Source organism: Lipotes vexillifer, unplaced genomic scaffold, assembly GCF_000442215.2.
Source record: "Lipotes vexillifer unplaced genomic scaffold, Lipotes_vexillifer_v1.1 scaffold395, whole genome shotgun sequence".
Lineage (NCBI taxonomy): Eukaryota > Metazoa > Chordata > Mammalia > Artiodactyla > Lipotidae > Lipotes > Lipotes vexillifer.
In genome coordinates, this window is record NW_006797390.1 from 6,542,177 (window position 1) to 6,554,115 (window position 11,939).

General features: G+C 50.7%; 1 protein-coding gene across 1 annotated transcript in view; it reads right to left on the reverse strand.

Annotated features, from left to right (window-relative positions):
• Positions 1–4,760, reverse strand: part of TEAD4 (TEA domain transcription factor 4) — a 35,921-nt gene extending 31,161 nt beyond the window's left edge. The window contains exon 1 of the mRNA XM_007469452.1: positions 4,508–4,760. Within this exon, the coding sequence (XP_007469514.1) occupies positions 4,508–4,514 (7 nt within the window). The 5' untranslated portion in view covers positions 4,515–4,760. The remainder of the gene's footprint in view (positions 1–4,507) is intronic.
• Between the last annotated feature and the right edge of the window lie 7,179 nt (positions 4,761–11,939).

Sequence of the window (11,939 nt, forward strand, 5' to 3'; positions counted from 1 at the left end):
GCCCCCCCCGCCGCCTTCCTCCACCTGGCCAAGCTCCACTTCCTCCCAGAAAGCTTCCAAGATAAAATAAGCCAGCCCTCGGCTGACTGGCTACATACAACTTAAGGGCCCTCAGTTTACTTTCCAAAGATGTTCCTCCTGTCTCTCCTTCAACCACGCAGCCACAGAGAGCAGAGACCACGGCCCCAGCCCGGCCTGGTCCAGAGTGGTGGGGCCCTCGATGAGAACCGCCCAACGGCTAACAGGAAACAAGGCGCTAGGGAGACAAGGGAGAAAGGAGAGGGCAGAGACTGGGGAGATTCAGAGCAACCTCCAGGAGAGCCAGGGCCCTGGCGGGCAGAGGGGAGGAACGCCCAGAGCAACACAGAGCCAGCCCCGGGCCGCGGGCAGCCGGAGCGGGAGCCAGGCCGCCCGGGCCAGACGGGAGCCACGCTCACCTCCCGCCACCTGCCAGGGGGGCAGAGCCAGGCTGGGCGACGAGGTCAGAGAGACCGGCAGTGCCAGGGCGAGGGTCACACCGTGACGGGGCAAAACCGAAGGCTGCCATGAGCTGGGGAAGGGGCAGCCTTGGCCCGGGAACTGGTCCACGGGCGGGGAGGCTCAGTGCGGATCTGTCCTGCGCCTGCGTGTCACCTGCATGTCTGCCTGGCCCTGGTAGGTGGCCCTGCTCTGGGTGTGTGGGGGCCGAGCTGGGGGCAGGACTGACCCCTTGTCCTCAGAGACTCCGGGGCTCAAATCCTCCTCTGGGCAGTTTGCTCTTCCTGCCTGAGGCCAGCTGCCGACCTGGAAACCAGCTGAGGCCTCTGGATGTGGGGTGCTGGGGAGGGTAAGGACCAGGGCTCTCGGGGCACAGAGGATGGCAAGGGTGGGTCCCCGAGAGGAGGGGTGGCGAGCAGCCTGAGGGAGACCAAGTCTGAGCCAACTTGGCGGCTGGTCCCTCTACCGCCCCTCCCCCACCCATCCCACACCCGGGTCTGAGCTCAGAGCTATATATACCCCCCCAGCTGGGCTGCTCCGCTCTGCCGAGCACCCGTCCACTCCGGCAAGGCCCTGCCTTGGCTCTGCCCCCGAGCCGGTAAGATGAGATGGGGCTAAGCCAGCGTCTGGACCCCAGCGGGATGTGTACTCACGGAGGACAGGTGCCATGGGGGCGGGGGCGGTCGCCAGACTCCACAGGGCGGCCCCCGGTCCCCCTGCCCAGAGCCGACCCACCTGAGTCGGGGCCACGCAGGAGGCAGGCTGGCTTCGCAGAGCTCACCAGGGCCACTCGGGGTAATGGGGTGCGCTGACCACTGCCCCACCCAGCCCCCGCTCCCACTTACTACCTGAGCGACTCTGGGAGGACCTCTTGGCTTCTCTGAGCTTCTCTCTCTGCATCTGCACAGGCTGTCACCCCTCCCCTGTCACTAAGAGGCTCCTGGCCTCGGCCCCTCGCCGTCTCTCAGCACAGGGAAGGAGAGCCGCAAAGGGCGCCGGCAAGGCCAGGACAGTTTGCCAAACACTGTTTGCATCTTGCTTCCCTCACTCAACGGCTCCCCTCCTGCCAAATACAGTTCCACCCCAAGCCCTGCTGGAAGTGCACAGCCCTGCCCTTCCCAAGCCCTGCTTCACTCACAATCGCCAGGGGCCCAAAGATCAAGTCTCCTAACCCCTATACGTTCCTATGTGAATAGGGATAGAAATATCCACCCTTAACGACTAAAAAAAGCGAAGCCACCCAAATGTCCATCAACTGGGTGAACCGATAAACACCATGGGGTCCATCCATATGACGGAATGTGACTCAGTCTTCAAAAGGAAGGACTCCTGGGCTTCCCTGGTGGCGCAGTGGTTGAGAGTCCGCCTGCCAATGCAGGGGACACGGGTTCGTGACCCGGTCCGGGAAGATCCCACATGCCACGGAGCAGCTGGGCCCGTGAGCCATGGCCGCTGAGCCTGCGCGTCCGGAGCCTGTGCTCCGCAACGGGAGAGGCCACAACAGTGAGAGGCCCGCGTATTGCAAAAAAACCCCAAAAACCAAAAACCAAACAAAAACTTAAAAGAAAAAAAAAAAAAAAAAAAAAAAAAAAAAAAAGGAAGGACTTCTGACACCTGCTATGACACGGAGGAACCTTGAGGACGTGATGCTCAGTGAAACAAGCCGGACACAGAAGGACAAATACTGTGTGACTCCACTTACCTGAGGTCCATAGAGGAATCACAGCCATAGAAACAGAAAGTGGATGGTGGGTACCAGGGACTGGGGGAGGGGGGGAGTGAGTGTTTAATAGGGACAGAGTTTCAGTTCGGGAGGATGAGAAAATTCTAGAAACGGATGGTGATGATGGTCGCACAACAATGTGAATGTACTTAATGCCACTGAACTGTACACTGAAAAATGGTTACAACGGTATATTTTACCACCACACACAAAGAAACAGCTGGCCCACGGCGTCACTCAAACACTGTCTGCTGGCTCTCCACCGTCAGCACCTCCTGGGGCCTTCCCCACATGGCAGCACCCTCGGCTTTCTCCATATGCTGAGCGCCTCTTGCCCACCTGTGTTTGCCAGACCATTTGTCCCCTTAAAGCAGGAAGAGGAACCCTGAGAGGCGGCCTGGCCACTGATCACCGCCCCACCCAAGGACAGGACAGCTCTCCAGCCACACCCGGGACCCGCCCTACACACTCCCCACCAAAGCGGCAGGAAGAGCCCAGTATACCAGAGCCCCCGCCTGCTCAGCTCCACAGAGAGGACCTCCATCAGCAGCCCCACCCCGGACACACAGGTGCTCCATACACGGCGGCTCTCTCCTCCACGAAGCTTCCGTAGGGACCAAAAGAAGCAAGCATTAGAGCAGGAAATAGTTAAGCAGGGAGGCCTGGGGGGCCCGGCCCGAGGCGTGGAGGCCCACAGAAGTGGGGCCCCAGCAGAGCCACAGCAGAGGGGCTGGTAAGGAGGGATGAGAGCTTTAACTGTTGACCAAGGAGCAGACCCAGGGTCTAGCTCGAGAGGACCCTGCTTCCCCAACAAGCAGGAGAGAAGGAATCCCTTGGCCCTGCAGGGAAGGTATAGGTAAGGGATGAAATAGGCAGGGCTGTGCAGCTCCACAACTCCCTAGACCAGTAACTAAGCAGATTTGAGTTTGGCCCATTGAATTGTGTTGCTGTCCCCCCAACATTCACGTCCTCCCAGAACCTCAAAACGTGGCCTTATCTGGAAACAGGGTCTTCACAGACGTAATTAGTTAAGATGAGGTCATACTGGATTAAGGTGGGCCCTAAATCCAATGATTGGTAACCTCTTACAGGTGTCCATGTAAGAGGAGGACACACAGAGACACAGAGAGGATGGCCATGTGACAACAAGGTCAGAGATGGGAGTGATACAGCTACGAACCAAGGACACCTGGTGCCATCCGCCACCAGAAGCCAGGAGGGAGGCACGGAACAGATCCTCCACGAGGAACCAACCCCAGGGACCCCTTGAGTTCAGAGTTCTGGCCTCCTGACCCGCAAGGATACATTTCTGTTGTCCAAGGCACCCCTTAAATTTGTGGCAATTCTTACAGCAGCCCTCGGAGATGAGCTGGGTCAGCCCCCATGGGCCCCCCACACAGCTGACAAAGCATCTGCGCTGGGGGAGGGGCACCCATGTGCGGGTGGTCGCCTGGCCTGGAGCCATCTCACGGGGGGCAGGGCGAGACCCTCTGCTGTCAGGGGCTTCAGCCAGTCAGAGACCCCCTCAGCTGCCCAAGACCCACGTTTCAAGCTGAGGGTCCTGGCGGGCTTTCCAGTGTCAATGGGGGCTGACCTGAGCCTCTCAACAGCCATTCAGTGTTTGTTTTGCTCCCCCAGATACCCTCTCTTCCATCCAAAAGTCAACACAGCCCCGGGCAGACCGCTCAGTCCTTCCCACGGGGCTGCTGGACATTGTGTCTCTGTATGTTCCCATCCTCAGCGGCTCAGGAAGACTTAGCCTTACCTGATGGCTCTCGGCTGGAGGGGAACGTCCCTGAGGGAAGGGTCCTCAGCCTCTCCGGGGACACGCCTGTCTGCCTTGTGTACAGTTACATGTGTGCTCACCCTCACCGAGCTGTGAGCAGGGTCTAGATCTCCCCACCCTGCCTGACACACAGCAGGCTCCTGCATGGGGAAGGGAGGGAGGGGATGAGCCAGGACGGCTTCCTAGGCTTCCTAACCGCCTACACAGCCAAGGTGGGAAACTGGGAGAAGATGAGGCATTTGCTGGAAGGATTTTCCCAGCCTGCCCCGGGGGGGATGTTCTACCAGTCTTCCAGTACCACATTCTCACCATCCTCCACATCCACCCAAAGGCGTCTCCTCCGAGGCCCTCCCATCCCTTGGGAGCCCAGGACAGAGTAAAGCAGCGTACACCTGGGAGGAGCCCCAAGAAGTCACCCCCCTCTGTCACTTGGCAGGAGCACGGTTGCTGTGCTGAGGCGGTTGCCAGGCCTGGACCGTGAGTTGGGGGGCGCTGCTGGCCAGGCCCGACAGCCTCCTTACCATACATCTTGCCTTCGTCTGAGAGGATGATCTTGCGCCGACCGCAGGGCGGGTAGATGGCCAGGGCCTCCTGGAAGCTCTGCTCGATGTCGGGGCTCCACACGCCCTCCGCGTCATTGTCGATGGGCTTGTGCAAGGCCTGGCTGCCCCCAGAGACGTTGCTCCCCTCGGGGGAGTTGGGAGAGCTCCACTCGTTGGAGGTAATGGTGCCGGCCGTGCCCTCCAAGGCTCTGCTTGGAGGAGCGCCCGTTGGACCTGTTTGGGCAGAAACCACGGCATCGGTGGATGAATGTGTGGACCAGGGTCAGCGCGGGGGGACCCAGGGAGCACCACCCCCGAACCAGGTGCTCCTCCTTTCCTGGCGATCACGGCACAGGAGCTCAAAGGGAAAGGCCGGGGATCCCAGGGAACAAAGAGTGAGGTGGAAGATTTGGGGTGTCAAGGGCAGGTTATCTCCCATCCGTAGACCTCAGCTTCCCACCCTGTCAAAGGAGCTCAATGACCAGGCTCCCTCTGATCATGGCTCTAAGAACCCAGATGGAGCTGAGAAGTTGGAGACGAGGACCAAGTGCCAGGGATGCTCTACCTTAAATCAAAAAGGGGCAAAAGGATGCAAAATAGTGTGCGCCGTTGGTGGGAACAGAAAATGGGGCATCCACTAGGGAACACAGTATGGAGGTCCCTCAAAAAAATCCAGATAAGAACAACCATATGATCCAGCAATTCCACCTCTGGGTATACACCCAGAAGAACCAAAAGCAGGGTCTCAGAGAGATTATTTATACACCCATGTTCACGGCAGCACTATTCACAATAGCCAAGAGACAGAAGCAACCCAAGCGTCCATGGATGAATGAAAGCATAAACAAAATGTAGTATCTATATACAGTGGAGTATTATTCAACCTTTAAAAGGAAGGTTGAATAACATGGGATGGACTTTGAGGACATTATCCTAAGTGACATAAGCCAGTCACAGAAGACAAATACTGTGTGATTCCACTTAAATGACATCCTTAGGGTACTCAAAGTCATAGAGGCAGAAAGTAGAACAGTGGTTACCCCGGGGTGGGGGAGGAGGAGGTGGGGAGTTGCTGTTTAAGGGGTATAGGGTTTCGGTTTTGCAAGATGAAAAAGTTCCAGAGATGTGTTGCACAACAACGTGAATATACTTTTTTTTTTCTGTTTTAAGTTTACTTTTTATGTTTTATTTTAATTTTTATGGAAGTATAGTTGATTTACAATGTTGTGTTAGTTTCAGGTGTACAGCAATGTGATTAGTTATACATATACATATATCGATTTGTAAATATACTGTTAACATTACTGAACTATACACTTAAAAATGGTTAAGAGGGGGCTTCCTTGGTGGCACAGTGGTTAAGAATCCGCCTGCCAATGCAGGTGACACAGGTTCGAGCCCTGGTCCGGGAAGATCCCAGATGCCGCGGAGCAACTAAGCCTGAGTGCCACAACTACTGAGCCTGCGCTCTAGAGACCACAAACCACAACTACTGAGCCCACGCGCCACAACTACTGAAGCCCACGCGCCTAGAGCCCATGCTCCGCAACAAGAGAAACCACCACAATAAGAAGCCCACACACCACAATAAAGAGCAGCCCCCGCTCGCTGCAACTAGAGAGAGCCTGTGCACATCAACGAAGACCCAATGCAGACAAAAATAAATAAATAAATAATTTTATTATTTTTTAAATGGTTAAGATGATAAACTATGCACCATAAAATTATGGTTTAATTTTAACCATAATTAAAATATGAAACATGCAAAGTAAAATTCAGGTCACCATTCTCTTACTCCATCCCAGCTCAGGCTCTTTTCAGAGGAAGATTCTAGCCCTGGCAGATTCTCACATGTTGGGGATATGGCGAGGTTGACTGGCTGCTACCTCCAGAAGGTGACAACACAACCTTATTCTAGTCACTAGCATGAGACAAACCCAGTGATCTCTTGGCTCCAACTGTCCAAGCTGTGAATTTCTGGACATGATTCTCAGGAGTTTGGGAAGAGGCAGTTTTTGGATTATGAGTACCAGGTGGGTACCATTGGCCTCCCAAAGCCCTCCCAAGGTCCCAGCATCCCTCCTCTCCCAGCCACCAAGCGCATCTGCAAAGGAGGACCCCCTCCCCATCACACATGTCACCCCCTCCCCCATTAGCCATGAGGAGCAGTGTGGTCCAGCAGCCCAAACCCAGGGCCAGGAATTGAAACACAAGCTCCCACCCACTTCCATCCAGGACCCTCTGAGATAAGACCTCCCCAGAGCACCCCTCACTCTCTCTCCCTTCCCCAGGCCTGTCAGAGGTACACATTGTTCACAGATAGGTGGGTATGAGGGTGAGCATGGTCAAGCTCACAAGGAGAAGCTGAGTGGGGGTCAGCACATACTGGGAGGGGTTGGAGGTTCCAAGAAGCCTGTCGTGGCTGCTGGCACAAACATGCAGTTGGAAGGAGGTTAGAACCACTGAAATTCAAAGTATGAAACCTAACCCAATCCTCTCAGCTTGAGGATGGGGACATTGAGACCAGAAAGGCCTAGGGACGTGCCCGAAGTCATGCAGCAAATCAGTAGTGTAGCTGGGTCTGGATCTCCGCCCTCCAGGGTTCCAGGTCTTTTAGCATAACAAATGTCAACTTCCTCTCTGTGGCCAGTTAAAATAAGTTTTTCCTGAAGTGTGTCTGAGGGGGTCACTTGATCTGGAAGAAACTAGCTTATTCTCTACCAGAAATTCTGGTCTTGATCCTATTGTGAATGTTGAAACATTTTTCTGTACCTTCCAAAACAAACTTCTTTAAAGAGTTCCTAACTTTAATTTCTGGCAATACGGTAGATAAGATGGTTCTTAAAACTCACTCTGTAAAAGAATCTAGAAACGATAAAACATACGAAATACACTTTTAAATACATAGCTGACTTCAGAAGAAAGTAAAGAGGCCCCAAATGAGACAACTCAAACCTATAACAATAGGCAAATGAGCTGTCACTACAACCCCAGGAAGCAGAGGATGAAGCTGATCTTAGTAATGAAGACACTGGGTTTTAGTGGCCACCCAGAGACCTTACAGCTGAGAGATACAGGGAGGTTGGAACTGCGAACAATACCTCAATCCTCAGAGAAAAGGTAGACTATTCACAAAATAGACTAGGAATACTGCCTGTCTTGGCCTAAGCCCTAGGTATAAAAAAGAATTTTCTTTCCTAAGAATTTGTAGCCAAGGGCCTGCCCTTAAGTGGATTTGAGATTTGTATTTTATATTACGCAGGAACCCCCAGCCAATTCACAAAAATAAATAGTGATCCCAGGCTGAAAATCTCTGAGAAGACAATCTTAACTCAGACTGCAGAGATCCAAAGACTCGCTCAAGAATCTCAAAATCCAAAATTACAAATTATAAGAGGAAACAGTCCACCATGATCAAGATTTGATGGGATTGGATCCCCCAAGAACTATAGATAATTGAACAATCAGATAAAACTATTATATAATTGTATTTAAAATGATTATTGACTTAAGGAATTGGAAAGATGAGAATTAGACACTATCAAAAAGTACAAAGCAGGCTGGGAAAAGAACCAAATAGAATATTTAGAAATAAACATTTTAGCCACTGAAGTTAAAAACTCAACGACTGAGAGTAACAGCAAATTAGACACAGCTAGAGAAAGAATTAACAACCTGGAAGATATATCTGAGGACATTATTCATAAATGCGTTAAAAAGAAGGAAGAAAAAGAGCAAGAAGAATACAATAAGGCAGTTCAACATACCTTCAATTAACATTTGAGAAAGAGTATAGAAAATGAAATAGAACAACATTTGAAAAAATAATGGCAAGGAATTTTCCAGGATTAATGAAATACATGAATCCTCCAATTCAGGAACCATACTAAATCCTAACCAGGATAAATTCAAATAAAATGAACAGATATTATAGAGACACTGAAGAATACCAAAAACAAAGAGTAGATCTTAGAAGCATCCAGAGTGAAGGGGCAGATTACCTACAAGGGAAAGACTGTCATACTGATTGTATATATTGATAGTGAACTTGTCAACTGGAAAACCCACGACAACATCTCCAAATTATGGAGAGAAAAATAACTGTCAACCTAGAATCAGAAACCCAACCTAAATATCATTCAAGAATGAACATTAGGGCTTTCCTGGTGGCGCAGTGGTTGAGAGTCCGTCTGTCCGTCGCCCACAGCAACGAAGACCCAACGCAGCCAAAAATAAATTAATTTTAAAAAACAAAAGAAAGGAAAAGAATGAACATTAAATAAAAGCATTTTTCAGACAAAGATGGAGAGAATTTAGTAGTAACAGACCCTCACTGGAAAAAAACAAAAAACCAACAGTTTTGTTTCCTTTAAGAGGTATCTTTAAAAAAAAAAAAAAAAAGGAACTGGTATGAAAAGATATTACATATATGGAAGAATAGTGAGCAAGGTGACTGGTAAAAACGAGTGAATCTAAACAGTACTAACTACATAAAAACAATAACAACAGGGGCTTCCCTGGTGGTGCAGTGGTTGAGAGTCCGCCTGCCGCTGCAGGGGACACGGGTTCCTGCCCCGGTTTGGGAAGATCCCACATGCCGTGGAGCGGCTGGGCCCGTGAGCCATGGCCGCTGAGCCTGTGCGTCCGGAGCCTGTGCTCCGCAACGGGAGAGGCCACAACAGTGAGAGGCCCGCGTACCGCAAAAAAAAACAATAACAACAACGAGGATGACTAAGTTTGGCCACACAGTACATACACACATGCAAATGCAGAAAAACCGTATTTCTGAACCATAAGCTCAGAAAACACATTTGCTACAAGACCCATTCACAGTAAAAACTCTTAGCAAACTGTAGAAACAAAAGGAACTTCCTTAATCTAACAACAGATTTCTTCCCAAAACCTATTGTGATATTTTGATTTATAAGAAGTACACATTTGGTCTTTGTCCTGTTTCTGAAACAGAGCCCCCAAAATCCTTGAAATTCCCTAAGTGCTGAGAGCCATAAAGGTATCTTTTGTTACGGGAATGAGGTGCACCTGAGGATGGGGGCTGGTGGCCAGGAGAACCACCCAAGTGATTAGAGGGTGGAACTTTCAGCCCCACCCACCTGACCTCTGGGGAGGGGAGAGAGGCAAGAGTTGAATTAATCACCAACAGCCAACGATGTAATCAACCATACCTCAACAGTGAAGCCTCCATAAAAACACCAAAGGAGAAGGTTCTGAGAGCTTCTGAGTTGGTGACCATGTGCAGATATGGGGAGAGTGACTGCCAACAGGAAGGGCGTGGAAGTTCCACGCCCTTTCCCTAGCATCTCCTTCCATCAGCTGTTCCTGAGTTACACCCTTTTACAGTAAACTGGTAGTCTGGTAAGTAAAATGTTTCTCTGAGTTCTGTGAACCACTCTAGCAAGTTAACTGAACCCAAAGGAGGGATTTATTGGAACCTCCAATGTATAGTCGGTGATAACCTGAACTTGCAGGGGTTCAGTCTTGTGGGACTGAGCCCTTAATCTGTGGGATCTCACGCTCCTCCCAGTAGATAATGTTAGAACTGAGTTGAATTGTAGGACACCCAGCTGGTTGGTAAGGGAAAAAAAAACCCATTCACAGGTTGAAATTGGTGACCAAAACTTTCAATGATTAAACACTGAAACCATTACATTTAAAGTCAGGAATAAGATAAAGAATGCTGCGTTTCAACACTGAACACTCACACTGTAACAGAAGAGTCCTAGCCAACACAGTAGAACAGAAAAAGCATTGTGAAGATTGGAAAGGCAGTAAAATTGTCACTACGCTAAGGAATGATGACAGAAGATTGAAACGACACTCCAAACAAATCATTAAAAAGTTCAGCAAGACCAACATATCAAAAGCAATTCCATTCTTTTAGGTCAGAAATAAGGTATTAGACAACATAATTTTTGTTGTTGTTGTTCACGGGCCTCTCACTGTTGTGGCCTCTCCCATCGCGGAGCACAGGCTCCGGACGCGCAGGCTCAGCGGCCACGGCTCACGGGCCCAGCCTCTCCGCGGCATGTGGGATCTTCCCGGACCGGGGCACGAACCCACGTCCGCTGCATCGGCAGGCGGACTCTCAACCACTGCGCCACCAGGGAAGCTCAGACAACATAATTTTTTGTATTCCAAATACCCCATTTGGAAAGCAAAGCCATAATTTATCTAGTAGTGATGAATCTAACAAAGATTTGTCACTTTACAGAGAAAATGGTAATTTCTTTGAAAGACGTACAATCCCTACATAAATGGAGAGGAAACTGTGTGTCTGTGGATGGGAAAACCCATCACCAAGAGGTCGAACCTCTCCAGATAAAGCATAAATTCAATGAAATCAGGAATAAAAATCTCACAAGGTTTTCCACAAAACTTAACACTGAGTCTCAAAACACACGGAAGCCCAAGACAGTTGTCAAGTCATCTAACTGAGCGCCTTCACCTTGGGTCAGACCCTTCCCATACATGTCTGCCCACGGTTCCGACCTGACCTCTCCTCTTTAAACCCTGAACACACCCCTTGGGTGGGGGTGGGGGGGGTCCTCACCCATGGCTTACCCCTCACTATGATTCCCAAACCTGAATCTTCCCTGGGTTCGGACTGCATAGCAACCAGCCACCGATCACCAGACGTCTCCAATTAGACAACATAATTTTTGTTGTTGTTGTTCACGGGCCTCTCACTGTTGTGGCCTCTCCCATCGCGGAGCACAGGCTCCGGACGCGCAGGCTCAGCGGCCACGGCTCACGGGCCCAGCCTCTCCGCGGCATGTGGGATCTTCCCGGACCGGGGCACGAACCCGTGTCCCCTGCATCGGCAGGTGGACTCTCAACCACTCGCCACCAGGGAAGCTCAGACAACATAATTTTTTGTATTCCAAATACCCCATTTGGAAAGCAAAGCCATAATTTATCTAGTAGTGATGAATCTAACAAAGATTTGTCACTTTACAGAGAAAATGGTAATTTCTTTGAAAGACGTACAATCCCTACATAAATGGAGAGGAAACTGTGTGTCTGTGGATGGGAAAACCCATCACCAAGAGGTCGAACCTCTCCAGATAAAGCATAAATTCAATGAAATCAGGAATAAAAATCTCACAAGGTTTTCCACAAAACTTAACACTGAGTCTCAAAACACACGGAAGCCCAAGACAGTTGTCAAGTCATCTAACTGAGCGCCTTCACCTTGGGTCAGACCCTTCCCATACATGTCTGCCCACGGTTCCGACCTGACCTCTCCTCTTTAAACCCTGAACACACCCCTTGGGTGGGGGTGGGGGGGGTCCTCACCCATGGCTTACCCCTCACTATGATTCCCAAACCTGAATCTTCCCTGGGTTCGGACTGCATAGCAACCAGCCACCGATCACCAGACGTCTCCAAAGCT